We start from the raw sequence: 23,422 nt of genomic DNA, 5'->3' as shown, positions 1-23,422 counted from the left end.
GCAAAGTATGCTTTTAAGAAAACTGGATAAAGAGTCACTTGTAAGCTTTTTTCTGTGGAGATTGATGATCAGTTTTGAAATAAGAAAAATAAAAAACTTAGTGCTCAATTTAAAAGCCAAAACCTAATTGGCCACTGTAGGAAGCACCTCTGTTTATTTTATTTTGAATACTCTTGTGTTTTTTTTTTTCCCCCCATGTTTTCCAGAGCAGTGCTTAATAACTGTACCTTTTTGTAAAGATCTGTCAATTTGAAGTAAACAAGACGACAAGAGAGGCATCCAACCGCAGATAAGGGCTAAGTCCTGTAGTGCTTGCAAGAAGGGAGTTGGCATTCATGCGAGGCCTTTCAAAATTTGCCACCCAAGCCTTTAATGCAAGAAACAAAAATACATATATTATATGCCAAAAAGTTTAACAGGTACAATTAAGATTTGTTTCATCAGAAACTACATAAATACTGGTGAAAATAAAAGTGCTATTTGGACAGACCTATTAGGTAGGGCATCTCAAGCAAAAAATATAGTCAGACAAGGTAAAATATAGTCAGACAAGGTAAAGTTTCCAAAATGCTATTTGGCCATGGAATGGTTTGTATTTAAAGCTGAATACAGTACACAGGCAAAGTATTCATAGACCTTGAGTTATACAAAAATGTAACGTTTCTATGGTGTGAACTGGCCCTCAGTCTCCTATAAAAAAAAGTCAGTTGTTAGCCTCTTTAAATGCTATTCAGGCAACACATTTATGTAAGGGCTCATTCACACCAGAAGCAATGATGCAGTGTTATTAGTCATTTTAGTGCACCCCAATGCATAGACGTAGCAAAATGCATGCAGTACATAATTTCAGTGCAGCGGGTTGTGACACAAACCACTGCATCACAATGCCACCGCGGTGTGTTAAATAGTTTTGTCACTAAAGCTCTGTGAAAAAATAGTACACTGTGCAATACACCCAGGCACAGCGTGTCTCGGGTGTGAATGGGCCTTAAATGAGGGGTAAAGAACAGGTTGTCCAGACTGGGTTCACACTAGCTGCAGTCATGGCTTGCAGCAGGGGGCCGCGGCGTGTCCCTGTTCTCTGTTTCAAGCCTGAATTCAAACCTGAAACAAAGCCAAAAGACACACCGGACCATTTTCCAGTGTGAATGGCGGGCGCCCCTGAGGTGTGGGAACCGATTCCATTGAGACCCGGTCACACTGTCCTGTCATGCAAATTTGATGCAAGGAAACTCGCATCCAATTTGCATAAGTGTGAACTCAGCCTAAAGGAGAGCTGTGTCTATGGGGCACAAGTCAGACAGACATTCTACCTACCTTTCTCTCCAGGTGCCTTTCTAACCGTGTCAGTGCTTCAGTCTCTCCTCCGGGCCACACGGCGGACGGCAATCCTTCTACATCAAACCCTAATGGACGATCATAAACATAACTTTAAATCCTCTCTCTCCTATTTGTAATCAACACAAAATAAAACATGAAAATGTGGTGCATTTCTTTTGCCAAGCATAATGCCGCGTACACGATCATTTTTCGGCTTGTAAAAAACATTTGTTTTTCAGCCTCTAGAAAAAACGATTTTTTTTTCAACTTCATCATTAAAACGATGTTGCCTACACACGATAGTGAAAAAAAAATGCTCTAGCAAAGCGCGGTGACGTACGACGGCACTATAAAAGGGGAAGTTCCATGCAGATGACGCCACCCTTGGGGCTGCTTTTGCTGATTTCGTGTTAGTAAAAGACAATTCACGCTTTTCTGTCTGTTACAGCGTGATGAATGTGCTTACTCCATTCCGAACGCTAGTTTTATCAGAACGAGCGCTCCCGTCTCATAACTTGCTTCTGAGCATGCGCAGGTTTTTCACGTTGTTCAAGCCCACACACAATCATTTTTTACAACCCGAAAAACAACATTTAAAACGTTGTTAAAAAAAATGCAGCATGTTCGGATTTTTTTTTGTCGTTTTTCAGAGCCCGAAAAATTATATGAAGCCCACACACGATAATTTTAAATTACATTTTAAAAAAACGTCGTTTTTTACAAGCCGACAAATGATTGTGTGTACGCGGCATAAGAAACAGTCCATAACTGAATTAGATTCTTGATAATGGTCAATATGTTAACTCCTTGGAGCTAGCAGCCCAGGTAAATCCATTTCCGGCAAAGGGACACATGCCGACAAAATCTGACTCCTGGCATGAAAGGATCAGAATTTAGAGCCAGTTGGCTTTAATTGGTCTGTCTGTATAATTTATATTTAGTAGATATTTTTGTTGAAGAAAATAAAAATAAACATAAAACTAGGACAGACAAAACACATGCTAAAACACCAAATATAACGCTATTCAGGACTTTTGACACATTGTAACCCCTCCACCCAACACTGGGAATATACAAACTTCTTTGCTTAAAGGGGTTGGCCAACTTATTCGCTTGTCCATATTCCTCTGAAAAGTGTTGCACAAGTGCACAGATTTATCTTTTAAAAAAAATGTTGTGCTTTGCTGCCATACTGTTACGTCATCAGAAGAGCTGCCTCTCTCCATTCCCAATGGTCGGGATATAGCTCCACTTAATTGGATATGGCTGACTCTAAAGGGCAAAGCTGTACCATCTCCACAAAGGCCAAAATAAGCAGCTGTGCCTGATGACAAAAACATGGTTGGAAAGCACAGGAAGAGACTGATCTGCCCCAATCTTCAGTACACACCACCAGTCCTGAATAGGGTTAAAGTGTATATAATTGTTTCCAGTTTTGGATAGAGTGGGGTAGGATGAAAGCTCCCGTTGAGTTTTTATGGCTATCTGGGCTCCATTAGTGTGATATTTCACCTTCCAGTCCCGCCGACAATGGTTTTCCCAGAAAACAAGTTAGGGAAGATCTGCAACAGGAACAGAAATAGAAATCTGATATGGATGTAGCTTTCCCCTACTCATTTGTGTTTCTGCTGCTGAAGAATTCCCCTCACTTCCTGTGTGGTAAAATGTTGTCACCGGGACATGAGGTGAGGATAAACCTAACAGAGCCCCAAACAACAATACAAATCTGACAGGTGGGTTAGCCTTTCCCCACTTCATCAAAAATGGAGAAAAAAAAATATTTTTAGATGGACATACACTTTAAGAGGAGATTATATCTCCATCTTAGATAATTTAGGAATCCAGGATTTTTTTTTTTGGTAGGACACATTAACACAAGTTACATAAAAAATGCTATTGAAGTCTTCACTGCTCTATGGGATTAACCCATAGGTCAATGTTGCTGCACAACATTCACTGTGCCATGTAGACATACAGGTTAGGCCCTGCCACACTGTGGTTCTCTTTACAAACATGAACGACCCCACCTGTGCCGCCTTGTCACTGGGTTTTTGCACACGGAGAGCTTCCTTGCCACGAATCCGGCCAGAGCTGGAGCAGTTGGCATCACCCGAACGCTGAAGTCAGCGGGAAAGTGATGCCACCGCCCTTTTGTGTCCGTTTGTGATGTCTTGCAGCTGGAAAGTTACCCCACTAGTTGTCAGCCTAATGGCACCCTGTCTAATTGAGATCCTGGCAAAAAAAGCTTTGTGAGAATAAAAAAAAACAAAAAAAAAAAAAAAACACTCTCAATGATTTTAGTGTGCAGGGACTGCATTTTTGTTATTGGTTTCCTGGAGAACTTACAAAGAGCCGTTATTTCTGTTATGTGCAAAATGGTGGAATAAAAAAAAAGTTTTTATGAAGTTCACAAATGATTAACGTTCCAGACATTGTGCTGTTGCTCAGTTGGGGGATGGAACCAAAAGGAACTGAAATTTTCTCTGCACATTTATTAAGTGTAAAAGTCCAAGATGGAGTTGAGGATATGCCCCTTCATAGGTCAGGAAAATAGCACACTTTTTTTTTTATTCTTTTGTAACTTTAAAAACCCTCCAAACAAATTGTATGAGGTTCGGTTAAATAATAAACTACTTCAATATTAAACAAAATACTTTTATTATCTGCAAAACAGGAGTGAGATTTTTTTCGGACATGCATCCCATTGCTGGTAAATGTGGCACCAAAGAGTTAAAGGTTTTTTTCTTTCAAAAAAAAAAAATTCAAAATTAGACATCCCTAAATGTCATAAGTATATTTCATATTCACATTAAGGGCCTCACATTTTGCATACAGCTATTGATAATATAGTGTCCTGTGTTTATGTATTTAAAAAAAAAAAAATTGTACCAATAGCACATATTCTAGGGAGTACGGCAGCAATAGGGGGGGGCTCAAAAAAGCTGGGGAATTTGCAGTGATTAAAAAATAAAAATGAAGCCAAAGTTAAGCAGCCATGGTATTTTGTGCTCTGGGATTGCAATACCTTACTTAAATTTTACTCTGCAAATACAAACCCAACAAGTTTTACACTTGGACTTACATTTTAAAATGTGCCACCAAACATATAGCTGCTATTGGCTATATATGAAAAAAAAATAGACTCTTGATGCTTGCACTTAGGGATGTGAAAGCCAGGGCACGCTGGGGAGCTGGATAGTTTACAATTACTAAGTGTGCACATCTATGTGAAACTTTAGTGTTCCTGTATCCAATCAAGATGTGAGATGAGGAAAAAAAATGGCTTTCAAAGCAAAATAAATGAAACATAAATGTACATGAATAAACACATCAGTCCTGTCTTAATCAGCAATTGAGAAAATAACCTTTGGTTCATAAGGGATGTGGATGCAAGCTCGGAATACAGAAAACTATTATTTTTAGTTTGGAACGGTCATTTCTTTCCATAAAGTGAACAAAATTCTGTTACCCTGTATTTTCCACCACCAACAGATCACAAACCAACTACCACCACATAAGGGGTCATAGTAGTTGAAGATAGGAGTGGCTTATTTAGAAGCCTGCACTTTCACATTGTAGACCCTCGCTCAGATACGATTGGTATTAGTAACTTGATACCAGCAATATGGCAATAAGCCACTGCCCACTAGAACACCAAATTAACTGGGGCTCTTGTGATTCTGCCATTCAGCCGGAATCAGAATAATCCAAAAAGGTGAAGCTACACACTGATGCTGAATGTCCTCACGGTCATAACATCCAGCCGACAAGCTTCAGTACGTGGTCACACCCCCAGGAACACTCCTTTGACATGTTTCACCCGATGGGCTTCATCATAAGATTCATATCAAAGTTTTGCCTGTGAAGACATCATCTGTGTGCAGATTTTCTTTTGTATTACACTGGGCTATAGTGTGGAGGAGTGATGTGGACTGCAACCAGCATCTGTTTTCAGCATATGAGGGGAGAGCTTGGAGAGTTGGAAGGGTTCATTTTTCTTTACCTCTACAAACTGAATCAGAAATGATTGAAAAACTATGGTCACTGTGGTTGAATAAAGTCTGATTGCTAGGTTTCCAAAGTAACATGAATAGCCAGTTTCAACAAAAGAAAAAGGCAATCAGATTTCAGAGGAAAAAAGCCATGCTACAAAACCCTCAACAGGGTGTATTCGCATTTAGAAATGCACTTGCTTCACATCTGCAGAGAGAAAAAGAAAAACCATGCCAAAAGGCCTCTTCAGTTTTGCGGAGATTAGCCTTCAACAGAAGCTACTGAATTTGCAGGCTTCAACTTCTTACACCAGAGGGTCCCCCATAAGCGCAGCTTTTCAAAAGCTCATACGGCACCAGCATTATCTGAATGATTAGGCTGTAACACCATATTTACCCAGCAGAGGCAGTGCAGGAAGACTTGCTACTACTAATCCTAGGTGCAACCCCTTTGTAAGGGAAAAGTCCAGCAGGGGTTCAGTTTTTAGGTGGTCTACAAACAAAACTCTTTTTAAGTCAAAACGGAGAGTATATCAAATAATGTTAAACTGCACTCATAAAACTAGAACTTGTCCAAATCGGGAAGCATTAGTTGATACTGTCAGATCACATTGTGAAGTTACGAGGATATTATATATTTTTTCTCATAAAATGTTTTTTTTTTTACACATTCCAAAAAATGATGGACTGTATACAGGTCAACACTCAAAATTAACTAATAGACAATGAATAACTACAGACCCCACATTCCCCTAGGATATGGATATTTTGTCAAAAATGCTGAATATTTAACCCCCATCTAGTCAAACACATTTTATCAGGTTACCAATAAGTATACAATAATATACCTAATTCTTCCAGAGAGGGGACGCCGTATTTCTCGTCATGATCATCGGACACTGGTGTGGTGCACTTATCCATTACTTCGGTTGTAATGGTCTCTGTGGGCATCTCCAGTGGCTCCATTTTGCTAATAAGTGTTTGGAACCTCTTGTAAGTCAAAGGTGGTTGCCCACCATTCAACTCAATAATCCTATTAAAAGATAAATACTTCTATAGTAAGAACATTCTTGACACAGCTAGGTGTGCAACAAGCATACATTTTAATCCAGACAAACATCTGCCTTGCAAAATTTGCAAAAAAAACAAGTGCACTTAACCACTTAAGCCCCGGAGCATATTGCTGGTCAAAGACCAGAGCACTTTTTGTGAATCGGCACCTGCGTCGCATTAACTGACAATTGCGCGGTCATGCGCTCCCAAACAAACGTTGATGTGGCTCCCAAAACAAAATGGCATCCTTTTTTCCCCACAAATAGAGCTTTCTTTTGGTGGTATTTGATCACCTCTGCAGTTTTTAGTTTTTGCGCTAATAAACAGAAATAGAGCGACAATTTTGAAAAAATGAATATAACTTTTTTTACCATAATAAATATCCCTCAAACATATATTAAAAAAAAACAATTTTCCTCAGTTTAGGCCGATACGTATTCTTCTACATATTTTTTTACGAAAAAATATCGTAATAAGCGTTTATTGATTGGTTGCGCAAAAGTTATAGCGTTTACAAAAAAGGGGGTAGTTTTATGGCATTTTTATTAATATTTTATTTTTACTAGTAATGGCAGTAGTAATGGCTGGCGATCAGCGGTTTTTTTTTTTTTTTTGGTACAGCGACATTATGGCGGACACTTCGGACACTTTTGACACATTTTTGGGACCATTGGCATTTTTATAGCGATCAGTGCTATAAAAATGCATTGATTACTATAAAAATGCCACCGACAGGGAAGGGGTTAAGTATGATCCCTGGGTGTGTTCTAACTGTAGGGGGGGGGGCGGGTGGACTCACTAGGGGAAATGACTGATCGCTGTTCATACATTGTATGAACAGACGGTCAGGCATTTCTCCCCTGACAGGACGGGGAGATGTGTGTTTACACACACAGCTCCCGGTTCTCGCTCTGTAACGAGCGATCGCGGGTGCCCGACGGCGATCGTGCCCGCCGGACGCGGGAGTCAGGAGCGCGTGCGCGCCTCCGCCGAGCGCTTGCCCCTATTGGCTGCTCGGCGAGATGACGTTTAGCTACGTGCTCTCGCCCAGCAGAGCCGGCCTGCTGCCGTATAACTGCGGCGGCTGGTCGGCAAGCAGTTAAAGTGGCCATAAAACTGTGGACCCCGGACCATCACACCTACTATATAGACAAAAGTATGTTAACAACCCTCCAAATTATTGCATTCAGGTGTTGCGAATGAAAGGTACCGTTGATGCTACAGCATACAAAGGACTTTTAAAGTGGTTGTAAAGGTTGATTTTTTATTTATTTTTTAATAACAAACATACGATACTTGCCTCCACTGTGCAGTTCGTTTTGCACAGGGTGGCCCCGATCCTTGTCTTCTGGGGTCCCTCGGCGGCTGTCTCGGCTCCTCCCCCGCAAGAGCTAACCCCCTTTGGAGGAAGCTCTCTCCCAAGTGGTTAGCTTGCAGGCACGCTCCCTGCGACCATTGATTTGATTGACAGCAGCGGGAGCCCATGCTGTGCTGCTATCAATCATCCAATGAGGAGCCGTTCAGATATTGAGAGAACAACCCCTTTAAACAATTGGGTGGTTCCAACCTTGTAGTATTTAGTTTGGGGAAGGCTCTTTTCTATTCCAACCTGACTGTGTCCCTTTGCACAAAGCCAGCTCCATAAAGATGGTTTAAAGGTTTTTTGTAAGGGAGAACCCCAGTGGTCTGCACAGAACCCCGACCTCTACAACTACTAAACAAGTTGGGTTGAACTGGAATGCCAATTGTAAGTCAGGGTTTTCCTTGTTCAAAATCAATACCTGACCCTAACAATGTTTTTGACAGAATGGACAACGAAATTCCAAAGACACGCTCCAAAAAAAATTATCAAAAGCCTCTCCAAATCCCCTGAATAGTGGAAGCTGTTACAGTTTGCAAAGGGGAGAAATAAGGGGGGATTCCATATTAATGAAATGGGTTTCGGAATAGGATGTCCACAAGCTCATAGAGGTGTAATGGTCAGGAGTCCTGCCATCCTATTCAGAAGCTTGGGTATGGGTGTTCAAATCTTCTCAGCGCTCCCGTTCCTCTGTTAGCGTCCTCTGGTGTTGATGTGGAACATGACTGAATATAAAGGACTGTTTAGTAGGCATCTTTAAGGGTGTATGCTATGAATGATGGCCTGGCCTGTTAGCACCCATAGGGGAAATAACAAAGCGGAAGTAAACCCATCCATTTAACAGTTTTAAAAAAGTTACATTTCAAGCACATGCCGGGAATGTAACACTCCCATTGGTTGTGCTCTCAACCAAACTGTCAAACCATCCAATGGCTGGTGTCATAGCTGATCACATTGTGCAGCATCATGGCAGTTGTAGCTCAAACAGAGCCTAAGATGGCAGCTTCCTTGGCTAAAAACAATAGGAGGGTTTACTTCCACTTTAACATAAGCAACGGCAGCTTAAGGCCTCTTGCACACAAAGGTATTAATTTACTGATGTTTACACAGAAGATCTTGCTGACAGAGGCTGTTGGAAAAATCTTGAGTAAAAACGCACGTTTATGTTCGTAAAGACCTTGTGAACATGTGTATGAGTATACATGCATACAATGCTTCACCCTCTTAGCTGCCAGTGCTTCATTTTATGCGTATACGCTTATGTACTTGCATACAAGCATAAATTACTGCACTCAATCACACTCACGTTTTTTTTTTTGTTTTTACGGCTCTAAACGCATCACTGTGTTACAGATTTGCACACAACTGTGTGTATTTTCCATTAAACAATGCTCCTGTGTTTTGGAAGATTAAAAAAAAAAAAAAAAAAAAATGGAAATAAAAAAAAAGGAAAATGTTACACATCTATAATGGCAGCATTTTTTTTTGCCCATGTACAATAAGCCTTAAAGGAGAAATACAGGCTGAGCTTCTCCTAAAGGTCACAGGAGTGCAATTCGTTTTGCACTCCTGTGACCCGTTTTCAGCAGAGAGCTGTCTGAAGTCCACTCTCTGCTGACATCATCAATATTAGTCGAGGCAGCACGTCATCTTGACTTTCGAAGTCTGGATCCGCCAGCTGCCCTGACTGATGGCAGTCTCAGCGTCTCCCTCCATTCCACAGCTCAGTGTTCCAGGGAGCGTGGAGGAGCAGAGAGGAGAGATGCTGACTGACAGCAGCTCTTCTCTCGGGGAGGAGTGAGAACCGAGCTATCGGTGATGTTCGGTGGCTCGGTTCTCAGTGCAGCGACGCTTGGGGACAGCTGCAGCATCAGTCTGATGCTGCATCCACCTAGGTAAGTATGAATAGGAAGAGAAAAAAAAAAACATACTTCTCTTTTAAAGGTAACTTGTGTAGCATTTACTACATAAAAATGCTGCCTGGGATTTTTTATAATACTCACTTATCCAAATCATAGAGAGTGTGTGAAATTCGTACGATGACCTCCACGCCAGCTTCACTTGCCAACTTCTTGATTGCAGCATCTCGCTCTTTTCCAAATGGTTCAGAGTCATACTCAATAGACAGCTTGCTGATCTTCCATTCCTGCAAAAGGGCAGAATATACATTGATGTATTTACATTGTTTTCTTTTAAAAGACACAGATTCAGTTAACTAGATCTATTAACATTTTAGCAAAGATGGAATGAGAGTGCCACATGGTAGAGGAAGTGGGATAGAAGAAGGCAATTGATAAGCAAAATAATAGGAATGATGATAAAAAACATACTTTGAAGAGCCGAGGAAAGACATCAGCAGGTTGTCCGCGGATCACAAACAATCGGGAGTTTAATTTACGCAGATTAGCATCCAGGTCTTCTAGACACCTGCAAAAGGAATCTAAATAAAGCAAAATAGATACCGGTAAATAGGTTAGCAACATCATGGGCAAAACATAGCCAAATAAAAAGCTTTTAAGGTAAAAAAAATAAAAATAGTGACCGCCACTAATCAATCACTGCCTTTATGATTGTTTGCTATTGCTAATTAGACATCAATCCTAATTAGTGGACACAGGCTAAATCTTTATACATACATAACATAAACCAGATAGGCACATTCAATACAAAAGTGCATGAAAAAAAAAAAATGCACCTACAGCAATGCTACCATATAAGAAACTTCCAGCTGGAATTGGGCACCCCAGGAACCCCAAACCACAGGGTGCGCCAGTATGCAAAATGTTCTACCTTCTGTTGTCAATTTCCTGGTCCCCTCACAATGATGGGTCAATTGTAAGATGCAGAATCTAGGAGCAGGGGTAGCACAATTATTTTTTCATTTATACACAGTGGGCTGAACGGAAAAAAAAACCCTGACAGATTGATGTACTAACATCGGATAGGTTAGTACAGCAATCTCCCCTGCTGTGCTATTGTGTTCTGAGATTTTTTCATGTTTGGGGAGTAATTGGTCACCCGCAAATGTCTGACGCAGGAATCCATCATGAAGGCAGAACATCTGCTCTTGCAGGCTAACTTTCTTGACTAGTATTAGGCCTGGCTAGCTTCAATTTAGCTTTACTGATTGCTACGAGTTTGGGACAGTGTAAATCGGATGTAGGGCAGTGTTCAGGGGGCTAGTAGCAAATAGGACAGTATACAGAGGTCAGTAGAATGTAGAGTAGTAGACAGAGGTCAGTAGAGGTAAGTAGTAGGTAGGGAAGTGTAAAGGGAAAATCAAGGCAAAAAGACAAGGGGTCAGCAGCACAGAAAAGCGGTTTCCAGATACAGAGTAGCGCAGAAAAGCGGTTTCCAGATACAGAGTAGCGCAGAAAATCTTCTGTGGCAGATCTACTTGTCCTGGTGCTCTGATCTCATGTCCAGTCCACATGATGTCATCCACAAGCACCTTGGATAGACTGGAGGAGAGGGCCAGTGGGATCAATGTAGTACATGCTAGAGATGACCACAAGAGCCCGAACCTGCCATCAGCTATCCCCCCTGAAAGTTGTCAAAGCTGACAGCAAAGAAATTGGCAGAATCATTCCCCGCCCCCCACAACCACACGTAAAGCAAGGGGCATGCTGTGTGGTGGGGGGAATACCTCCACTGCCTAGGATTGGATTTGACAGCTTACCAGCCTCAGACCTCAGGTGGCCCATACATCCAACTTCATTACTTCTCTGCATAGCTCTGCCACTCTGGGGGCGAAGAACTTGAGGGTTGGCAAGGCAGGGACTTGAACCTGCCCATGGTCAGCTGGTAGAATGCGATCAATAGATTGCCAACCCTAGCTCTAGAGGATTAGAAGTAGTAAGAATGAGCATGTACGGATACAAAAGACCACATCCCAAACGATGTGGTGTCTGCCCCCTCCCTTCTCTGTTTCCCAGCTCTAGAGGGTTCAGGAAGGCACCCAATTACATGAGTTGGCCAAAATCTGCATACCAGATTACCCTATGCAAGGATTTGGGGTTCCCAAGTCACTCAAGAAGAAATCAGAGCTAAACTGGGGGCACATGGATATGCCCATTTCATTCATCATCAAAATGAGTTCAACGTAAAACATAGTGTGAAAAGCTAACTTTATAATATGTGCCCATTGAAAATATTGTATACTCTCTTTAAACTGAGCCAGTCAGCATTGGATTTCTTGTAAACTAAGCACAATCTTAGCATCTATACGTACCTTTCCTGTGGTCCATGCCTTCAAATTGTTCCAGTTTATTGCTGATTTTAGGCAGATCGTATGAGCCTACAGGAGCGAGCACAGTATCGGACACATCCAGAAGTACCAAATACATGCAACGGCTGAAGAACAGCAAAGTAGAAGAAGAATTTGCAGACGCAAGTTGCAGTAAAGGCAATAGTATATGTTTCAATTTGACAGGCTGTGCTTAGTATACAAGTGACCCTGTGATGACAAATTCAATTTGAAGTATGTATGTATGTATGTATGTATGTATGTATGTATGTATGTATGTATGTATGTATATATATATATATATATATATATATTTATTAGATATAGATATTTTTTTTGTTTTTCCATATTCTTATGGAATAACATAATTCTTGTACCATAACAACTTACCTTTAAGTTACACCCTGTGCTTAGAAGGCTGGATGGGTATGTACATTTTCAGATCATTTTAATAATTTAACAATTCTACACAACATTTAATTAAGGACAATCAAAAGCCTGGACAAGGTTGGAGACTACAGACAGAACAATCTGAAAAGATCCAATAGAACAAACTGCCTGACCTATAAACCCACTCCCATGCACGGTGTGTCTGCGGGATCAACATCTGCTCCCCGGTATGTACGGCTGATTAGCTACACGACTGTACCTTCTGTCTGATAGGTGGATTAGAACTGTATTTGGACAGGCTTCTGACCTGTAACCTTGTCTGCAGGCTTTACAATAAAGCCATTTCAGTTACGAGCAGAACAAATGTTGAGCACGTGTAACTGAGCTACTGTTATAACCACCGGTGAGCAATGGAAGGTGAGCGGGGCACGTCACATTTCCATCTTCGTGACCTGATATCAATGCCATGAGGTTTGGGGCTCTTGCCGTACAATACGTTATGTGAAACTACTGCAGGCTCCTTTGCTAGAAAAAAATGTATTCACTTGTTTTATGTCTTTTTAAAAGTACAATTTGTATATTATATAAAAACATGTATGTGTTTTCTTGTAGATACAGTATTTATTGGCGTATAACACTCACTTTTTTACCCTGAAAATTGAGGGTAAACTGTGCCTGTGTGTTATACGCAGGGGGCGGTGGAAAGTTTTTTTCCTGAAACTTCCCTCTTAAAGGGTCACTAAAGGAAAAAAAAATATGTTTGCTGAAATGACTGTTTATTGGGTATAGAGACATACAAGTTAACTGATTCCTTTTAAAAATGAATAAAAATTGAATTTAATCTATCATAAAATGTGCCTCTAGTTTCACTTTTGTTTTTAAGGTACATACATGAAGTTCCGGGTGAGAGGTGAGTCGGGAAGACTCACAGAACAAAAACAAAACAAATCCAGGGCAGTGTTTTGTTTTTAAAATTAATCTGATTGGTTCTGAGGAGTTTTAGACACACAGTAATGACAGCTTAGACCACCGTGAAAATCTCCCAGTACCATGGTTATAAGGAAACTTCAAAGCAAAAACGAACAATGAGGACATGAAACCAGTACTGCAGTAAGGTAAAGGAAGCTATTTAGCTAAAAAAAAAAAAATTCCTTTAGTGACCCTTTAAAGTTAGGGTGCATGTTATACGCCTGTGCGTGTTATACGCCGATAAATACGGTATGTTGCTCTATATGGATATAGGACTCTGGGTGCAGGGAGAAGATCCCCCACTCACTCTCACAGTGGGGGATCAGGGGGTGCTGCATAGTAACTAAATACATGTTACTAAGACCCCTTTCACACTGGGGAATTTTTCAGGCGCTTTAGCATTAAAAAAAGTGCCTGAAAGAAGCTGCATCTGCAATCCCAATGTGAAAGCCTGAGTGATTTCACACTAAAGCGCCTGAAAAACACCCCAGTGTGAAAGGGGTCTTAGCGTTAAAAAAAAAAAAAAGTGCCTGTAAAGCACCTGAAAGAAGCTGCATCTGCAATCCTAATGTGAAAGCCTGAGTGCTTTCACACTGAGGTGCTGCGCTGGCAGGGCATCAAAAAAAGTCCTGCAAGCAGCTTCTTTGCAGCGCTTTAGGAGCGTTAATACACCGCTCCTAAAGCACCCCTTCCCATTGAGGGAGCATTGTTTAAAGCCAAAACGCCCCAGTGTGAAAGGGCTGCTTAGCGACGCTTTACCAGCGTTTTTCAGGCGCTGGCAGTGTGAAAGGGCTCTGTAAGCACTCGGGCTTTCACATCGGGATTGCAGATGAGGCTTCTTTCAGGCGCTTTACAGGCTTTTTTTTTAATGCCAAAGCGCCTGAAAAACGTCCCAGTGTGAAAGGGGTCTAAAAGGTGAACTTAATTCGGGATCTTTCCCTGTAGATACACCCTCCCTCACCCTCCCTCCAGATTGTCTTGTCCTTAGCCCACACTTCCCCCCCCTCGAATCCCCTCTTACCGGTCTCTCCTTCGTCTCCCTCCTTTCTCCCCCTTCTCCCTCCTCTTTCCCCTTCCATTTCAATTTTTCCTGTATTCTTGTTTCTCTCCTCCTTTTTTTATTTATTTTTTCTCTTTCCCTCCCCCTTTTTTTTTTGTTTCAATACCGTAGTTTGCAGTCACAGCTCTGCCAAAAAGAAAAGGCCCTGGCGGTCGCACATAATTTCTTTATTATTGGTTCATTGTATATACAGTTGTTGGCATATCTATTGTTATGCTTATCGGTGAGAGTCTAGCTGTGGGCGATAGCCATTTGGCTGACTCTTCCCCCCAATCATTATTGTGACTGTATGCGGACTGTGCCTTCTAATGTTTACTGTTCTTTTTTTTGTTTGTTTGTTTGATACGTCGAAATTTCCAATAAACATATTTTCAACTCTAAAAGGTGAACTTAGCTTTTAAGCCAGTAAGAGCAACACCATAGGAGCAATTGAATGGTCTCTTAGAAATCTTGTGGCAGGCCATTTACCACCAGGGACAGGAGCTCTAGTTATTTTGCAGCATTCCTCTTCACATTCTGAAAATAAATATTTATGTCTTTTAAAGAGAGCATACTTAACTAAGATTTTCAAGCTACAACATTGATGATAAACACAGTAGACAGTAATTATTTATAGTGCATTTAGCAACACTATAGGATTTATCATCATATCAAAACCACCTAATCCAGATCAGTGTGGTGGCATTTGCTACTAAGACGGTCACCTGAGTGACACAATTAGACACTTCAGCCTCTTGTGGGGATAATGCAAACTGTATTTGGAAAAAGACAGTCTAGGACAAGTCAGCAGCACTACATGGTGATTACATTTAGAGTGGATTGAGACAGATTTAGATGTACAATTCTTTCCAGACCTAGAACGGGGTGCTGAATCCATTCCTAGACTTAGGACCCATAAATCTTCCTATAATTCCAGAAGGAATAAAGCAAGACTACTTCTTAAATTTAAAGAGGACCATTTCCCTTTTACAAAAATTCACATCAGTGGTGTGCATCTCTGCAAAGGGAGGGAGGGGTGTGTGTGTGGGGGGGGGGGGGGGGGGGGGGGTCCTTTAGGAATGCAACATATAATGCACATTACCTTTGGGAAGAAGTTGGTAAAGAAAAATTATATAAATTTACTTGTTCTTGTATGCTACACTGATTTGTTTTCTCTCTTTACTCACAGGGATCCCTGAAATGGAACTAGTGGAATTATGGGCAATATTGAAAAAAACATGTGATGTGGTCTACCAATGAAGTTCAGCTTTTAAATAAAATGGACTATGCAGTCTAATTGCCACATTAGGTTTAAAAAAAAAGGGCAGCTAAAAAAAAAAAAAAAAAAGGATTGTGCCAGGAAAGGAAAAGCCCTGTCCCCACAAAACCTAGTAACAACTGGGCTTGTGCCAGAAACAATATTATAAAAAGGACAGAACATGACAGCTAACACATTTCTCCACTAAAAACGTTTACCTATTTCATTCTAACAATGGGAAACTGCACCCACAAAAGGGCTCCTGAACACATCCATGAGGGGCCAATATGTCTGTTGAGCCATGAGGGGCCAATATGTCTGTTGAGCCATGAGGGGCCAATATGTCTGTTGAGCCATGAGGGGCCAATATGTCTGTTGAGCCATGAGGGGCCAATATGTCTGATGAACCATGAGGGGCCAATATGTCTGTTGAGCCATGAGGGGCCAATATGTCTGTTGAGCCATGAGGGGCCAATATGTCTGTTGAGCCATGAGGTGTTTGAAGAAGAGCTGGCTTTTAACAACCTTGTTTCTTGATAGTCAGCTAGCATACTGACCACCTTGGATGACGCCCCAGCCAAAGTGACTGATTAATAACCAACTATCTAGGGGTCCCCAAAGCTGGTATGAGGCATAGGGGCATGCTGCAGGACAGTACAACATATTAGCAGCTCAGTCAGTCTGCGACAAAATTGATGAAGACATGGGGTGTCCATCAAAAATCTCGGCGGGATTTTGCATTAGGTACACGGCCTTGAGATGCAAGTGTTTCCAAAGGGGGTGCCGATGGAGCCACAATGTCTAACACTGTTCACGTTTTAGCTGCAAATGTCCTATGGGACTGTTGTGGGGAGGGAAAAACCAAGAAATTTTACACAAAATGTACTTCAGACAGCCTTTGCTGCCTGTACTACTTGCCAGCTGGACATTGAAGAGCAGAAGACCCACAGTTCATCAGTTTAACCAATACCATGTTAATACTTATATCAGATTTTAGCAATTGGTTTTAGATCTATTTTCAATTAATTGGTTGCGGGGGGGGGGGGGGGGGGGGATACAAAAAGCAGCTTTACAAATAAGGTAAGAGAAGCATCTTTTTTAACCAGTTGGTGGCATGTGCCTGGTACCCTCCAAGAGAGCACGTCCCAACTGCCGGTTATCCTAGTACAAGGGCTCATGCACATGGGCTTATAAAAATATTGATATATACACTCAGGATTTTACCGACAGAAAGATCCTGTTTTAAAAAAAAAAAAAAAGCCATGCTCCAGTTTATATGGATTTAGTTACTACTACGGTTTTCAATCCTAGCATGCACATGCATTTACATACGTACAAGAATAAATTGAGAAGAATCGCAGATCCCAAAAGCAGAATATTCTGTTTTTTACCAAGCTGAACGCAGCGCAAGATTACACAGCTATGTGCATGGGTCCATAATATAAAAAAACTGCTGGTTCCAATTCACAATTTTATGCTTTACAAAATCTGAACAATTTTTTTTTTTTACACACCTGTGTTCATGAGCCCTGAAGCAGGTGTTGCCAGCCTACGTTTTTCACACTGGTGACAGTGTCCCTTCGATGCTTATTTTAATTTACTTGTTTTAATTAATTTATTATAAAATCAGGCTGCCTAAAAGATTCCAAAACTTCAAGTAAAAAAATAAATAAAAATAAAAATAAAAATTGAAATACAAAGGGGACTTCACAGTCAGGTAAAATGTTCTGAGGTGTTTTTCAGATATTGGCTAGAAATGTAATGACACAAACAGAATGCTAATAGTGCAGAAAAATAGCCTTGACTTTTCTAATAGGCCAACAATTTATTGCATCAGGGAAAAAAGTGCTATTTTAAATCAATTTTAGTACAAAAATAATTTCAGCAAGGCCCAGATTTATAGGTTCAGGCTTCACCTGAATCCATGGGTTTCCTTTTATTGTGTATCTTTTATTGTGTACTATTTCAACATGTCACAACAATCTGAGAAAGTAGGTCACCTCTCCTAGCACCCGCCAGGGGGAGTGAGCTGCTCCTGTATACTGACCTACTTTGCAGTTTACATGAGAACTACGTGTAATCATTCGCAGCCATTTCCCTTTTTCATGCTTAAATCAAAATGGCCATGACAGTAAAATACAAATGTTCTCAGAGTCTGTGACTGTCATGAATACAATGAAGTGTACAAAGATTAGATATTTACAAACAAGGGGGACATGATCACATAAGGAGTACATTTTGTGCTTTGCAACGGGCGCTGTGCCCCAAATAAATGGAAAAAAGGCCAGGCATTCTATAACCTTATTGCAACCAATACACACATAAAGGGGCAGCACATACACAATTCTAATTGGGATTATACCAGGCCAGTAGAGCTGCATGATTCTGGCTAAAATGAGAATTGCAGGGTTTTTTTTGCTTAGAATAAAGATCGCGATTCTCGTGGTGTAACATCTTCTTTCACATTATACAAAAAAAAAAAATTGGGCTAACTTTATGGTTTAATACTTTAGCTGTTTGTTTTTTTAAATTGCGTTTGAAAAACCGCTGCGCAAATACGGTGTGACATAATATATTGTAACAACCATCATTTTATTCTCTAGGGCATGGGTGCTCAACATGTGGCTCTCCAGCTGTTGCAGAACTTCAAGTCCCATCATGCCTCTGCCTTTGGGAGTCATGCTTGTAACAGTCAGTAGCTTGCAATGCCTCATGGGAATTGTAGTTCTGAAACAGCTGGAGAGCCACAGGTTGAGCACCCATGCTCTAGGGTCTCTGCTAAAAAAAATATATCATGTTTGGGTGTTCCAATTCATTTTCTAGCAGAAAATAATGATTTTTACTTGTAAGCAGCAAATGTCAAAAAAGGTTTGGTCTTTAAATGGTTAAAAACTTCCTTCATCTACAAGCCAAGTTCTTTCCTTTGATAAAAGAACGAAAAGATACTTTGTTTCTACTTATTCTGTGTTGCCAGACTGCCTGGATTTGGTTTATCTATGCACTCGTAATGCCCTGTACACACGATCGGAATTTCCGATGGCATAAATCCGATGGAATTTTCCGTCGGAATTCCTTACAAGCTGTCTTGCATACACACTGTCAGACCAAATTCCGAACATCCAAAACACAGTAACGTATAAAAACACTACGACGAGCCGAGAAAAATGAAGTTCAATGCTTCCGAGCATGTGTCAACTTGATTCTGAGCGTGCGTGTTTTTTTCTTTGTCGGAGTTCCACACAGACGATCTGAATTTCCGTCTAAAAAAATAAATAAAACATGTTCCATTTCTAAACTCCGAAGGAAAAAAGTCAGATGGGGCCAACAGACGGTCGGAATATCCGATGAAAAAATTCCGTCTGACTTTTTTCATCGGAAATTCCGATTGTGTGTACAAGGCATTAGAGAGAATCGTTGCATGCTGTTTTGAAGATCGGAAGGGAAAAAGATCGCCATTTTAGAGATTAACTATTAATCGTGCAGCTCTACAGGCCAGGGAGCAGAGCATTAAAGCAAAATGAATCCCCGTATTACTTCACCTGAAAAAAATCATAACAGTTCACCATGTGATTTGTAAACCCTACATTTACATATATGTGTTTTTTCTGCTTTTCAATGTTTTTACCCCACTCCTGAAGAGGCTGGCACCAACTTTAAATACTTCCCGAACTTTGCTTCTGCCCTACACAGATGTCATAGCATCAACCTTACCCATGCGCAAACCAAACTAGCTAGGAGGGAGGTTTCACGAGATTGAGCACCTATTGCGAGGGCACAGGATTACATCACCACAACAAGGCGCTGAGAATAAGCATGGCACGGTCAGCCTGCTATGAATGTATAATACAGTAGGTGTGCTAGTGTAATATCACCAGCCCAAACAGTCATATTTCCAGAACTACACAGCTTTAGAAGGAGATAGATAGATTATATATATATATATATATATATATATATATATATATATATATATATATATATATATATATATATATTATATATATATATATATATATATATATATATATATATATATATATATATATATATATATATATATATATATATACACATACATACATACATACATACATACATACACACACACACATACATATATATATATATACACACACACACACGGATTAACTTCAAGCGGAACTAAAAGGGTAAAATTCTTACCTGTCCAAAAGGTACCTACAGGAGCTAGTAATCCCGGCAAGAATACTAAATAAAATACTGTTGAGTTCGATTTTAAAGTGGAAATAAACTTCCATCTTTGGCTTTTACCTATAAGTAGTGTAAATATCTTCTAAGCGGTCACAGTTTAGGAGAGATTTACTGTACATGCAACCAGTGACATCATTCTGAATGAACAACCACCTGTGCTGAGCCCTGTGCCATAAACATTCATACATACACATATTAGGGCCAATTTAGACAGAAGCCAATTAACCTACCAACATGTCTTTGGAGGGTGGAAGGAAACTGGAGTTCCCGGAGGAAATCCACGCAGGCACAGGAAGAACATGCAAACTCCAGGCAGGTAGTGCCGTGGTTGGGATTCGAAACAGTGACCTCTTTTACTGCTAGGTGAAAGCGCTAACCACTACAACACTGTGTCGCCTGCGATGCAACGCCTCCTCACCGCCTGTTTTAATCTAATTTTTGCCAACAAATGCTTTGCAACCACGTGCATTGCAGGGCATTTGCGGTGCTTTTCCATTTAATTAAATGTGTAGCAATCAGTGGGTGGAAAAAAATAAAATAAAATTTTGGCACCCATCGACGTCTAAGGCCCCATACTCACGAGCAAACATGTCTGCTGAAACTGGCCCGCAGGCCAGTTTCAGCAGACATGTTTGGTCGTGTGTGGGCGCGAGCGGGCCGAATTCCAGCAAACATTTGCCCGCCGGGCCTTTTCCCAGCAGAACAAATATTCCTGGACTTGTTTTAAAACAGCCCGCTGGAATTCAGCCCGCTCGGACATGTACGGTCGTCAGTACTGACCTACCGTACATGTCCCAGGCGACCCGCCGTCCCTCGCATGCGTCGAATGACTTCGACGCATGCGTGAAGCATTTTAAAGGCGGGCCGCCGACGTCGGCCGCGTCATTGTCGCGGCGACATTCCTAACCTCGGCGTCACGACGCGGCGACAACCGCGGACACGCCCCGCGTATTAGTTTACGCGCGACTTTCTGTACGATGGTGTGTACAACCATCGTACAGAAGCCCTCTGGCAGACATGTATGGTGAAAACGGTCCGACGGACCGCTTTCACCATACATGTTTGTCCGTGTGTACCCGGCCTAAACTTACACTTTTTATTTTTTTAAAGGATCAGTAAGGCTAACACAGAAGTAGAACCCCAGCTGAGCGTCATACTAAAGCAGAGAAACTAAAATGACTTTAGCCACGGGAGAATGGTAGAGCAGAATGGTAAGTGGAAAGAGAAATATTGATTTGTTTGTTTAAATGTGCTTTACATAAGAACTTCTGTACTGTAGAATATTTACACATAAGCAAACCCACACGTGACCAAGGTCAAAAGGCGCAAGTACATTATTAAAAAATGATGTGTGAAAGAGGATTTGACCTACATTGGATGTGTAGGCAGTGCTTCTGAAGTAATGGCTGCAGAAAAATCAGTTCAACAAGTCGTTGAATAAAAAAAATGCAGCAAAGAACAGACCTCCTTGCTTCTCCCAATAAGGCTGTCAAGTGAGCAACGCTACCACATCACGTTTTCAGGGCTCGATTTTTTTTTTTTTTTTTTGCAGCACCATTCATTTGAAAGGGCCTCCCTCTGCTCTAAAGACACACTAAAAGGGGTTGTAAAGCTTATTTTTTAAAGAACAAACATGTCATACTTACCCCCACTGTGCAGTTTGTTTTGCACAGAGTGGCCCCGATCCTCCTGTTCTGGGGTCCCACGGTGGCTCTCTCGGCTCCTCCCCACAATAGGATGCATTAAGCTGAAAAAACACGAACCTTTACAACCCCTTAAAGGAGCTCATGCACCAAATTCACGATATGAGCCAATCATGTTTTGCACAGCGCAACTGCTACCCATGGGCTGAAATCAGCTGGTGCAGTAGAAACCGGACAACCTTCGGCTCATGTGTACAGCTGCCTTTCCCGACAGACGCCAAACAACCAACTTCTGTTGAGCCAGCATGCTGGAAATCCAGCATCCGATCAGCCAATAGCACAGCAGGGGGAGATCACTACACCAACATTGCTTGTATTAGTACAGAGATCTCTGTCAGTTTTTTGTGTATTTGTTTCCCCGTTTCAACATTCATATTAATCTGAAGTATCTTGAAAGCGTTTTAATAAAAAAAAAAAAATATATTATATTTAATTATATATATATACACACACACACACACACACGCACACACTTCTACAAACATGTCATACTTACCTGCTCTGTGCAATGGCTTTCCACAAAGCAGTCCGGAACCCCATCTTCTTGGGTCCCCTGCTGGCACTCTTGTCTGCTCCTCTTTATGTGCCCCAGTTGCAAGCTTGCGATATACGGGCACACCTGCATGCTTGATGCTAAACCAGGCAGTATGCATCCAATGAAACACACAGCATGGCTCAACCCTGCCCCTCGCTCTCACAGGATTTGATTGACAGCAACATTGCAGGATTTTGACATCGATTCTGGGTTATTTTGTTTTATTTTAGGATCCTATTAAGGATAAATTATAACCCTTTTTGTTACCATTGGGGGTCTGTTGCCGATTTAGTCACTCTCAACTTGGATCTATAAAGTGAAGGAGGAAAGCAATTAAGGGTAGACCCCTTTTAATTGTGACCCCAAGGGGCCATATTTTTACATATGACTTGTAGTAGTATATGCATGGTTAATAGTGGGATATGATGTATCATTATCCTCTTTAGGGCGTTTTCTCAAATGAGGGGCAAACGCCACACTGGCCATGATTAGCTTCGTTATGATTTGGATTCCATTTGTGTGGTTGGGCTTATCTTTGTTTTTATGTGAACAGCTTTAGTGCCGGTTCACACTACAGCAACATGAAAGTCGGCACGACTTTGTGAGGCAACTTCGAGGCGCCTCCAGGACAGGCAACTTTGCCAGTGGAAAAATCAAAAAAACAATCAGCTCTGTGGGAGGGGTTTGCCTGAGAAAACTATTTTCTCTTCCTGTAAAGTTGCTTCAGTTAAGACAGTGATCCAACTTTGGAGGCAACTTCCATTGAAATCAATGGGTACAGGTCACCTTGAAGTAGTACAGGAACCTTTTCTGAAGTCGGAGAGACTTCAGTAGTGTGCATTAAAGCGGTAGTTCACCCTCTCGTACTTGATGTTACCATCGAGACAGGCATTGTAGCGCGAGCTACAGTATGCCTGTCCCGATTTTTTTAACCCCGTACTCACCTTGTAGTCGTCCATCGTAGATTCCGGCTCCCGCGGGGAATGGGCGTGCCTCTGGAGAGGGAGGATGATTGACGGCCGGCCCTGGCACGTTACTCTCCCCGAAGACAGCCGGAGTAGGTCTCGGCTCTTCACGGCGCGTGCGCACAGGCTATGCGCACGCGTCGTGAAGACCAAGCCTATTTCGGCTATTTCCGGAGAAGCGTGACGCGCCAGAGCCGGCCGTCAATCATCCTCCGTCTCCAGAGGCACGCCCATTCCCCGGTATCTTCGATGGACGACTACAAGGTGAGTATGGGGGGAAAAAATTCGGGACAGGCATACTGTAGCTCGCGCTACAATGCCTGATTTAAAGGTAAAAGAAAAAAAAAATATTTTTCCCGTCG

The 23,422-nt window shown here is 41.4% G+C and overlaps 1 protein-coding gene across 1 annotated transcript in view; it reads right to left on the bottom strand.

The window, feature by feature from the left end:
• Positions 1-23,422, bottom strand: part of CRY1 (cryptochrome circadian regulator 1) — a 72,537-nt gene that overhangs the window by 23,185 nt on the left and 25,930 nt on the right. Inside the window, 6 exon segments of the mRNA XM_040345200.1 lie at positions 228-283; positions 286-367; positions 1,318-1,406; positions 6,161-6,345; positions 9,729-9,871; positions 10,056-10,165. Of these exon segments, the coding sequence (XP_040201134.1) occupies positions 228-283; positions 286-367; positions 1,318-1,406; positions 6,161-6,345; positions 9,729-9,871; positions 10,056-10,165 (665 nt within the window).

The sequence above is a fragment of the Rana temporaria genome, chromosome 3 (genome assembly GCF_905171775.1).
Source record: "Rana temporaria chromosome 3, aRanTem1.1, whole genome shotgun sequence".
Lineage (NCBI taxonomy): Eukaryota > Metazoa > Chordata > Amphibia > Anura > Ranidae > Rana > Rana temporaria.
This window is presented reverse-complemented; position numbering and strand designations above follow the sequence as displayed.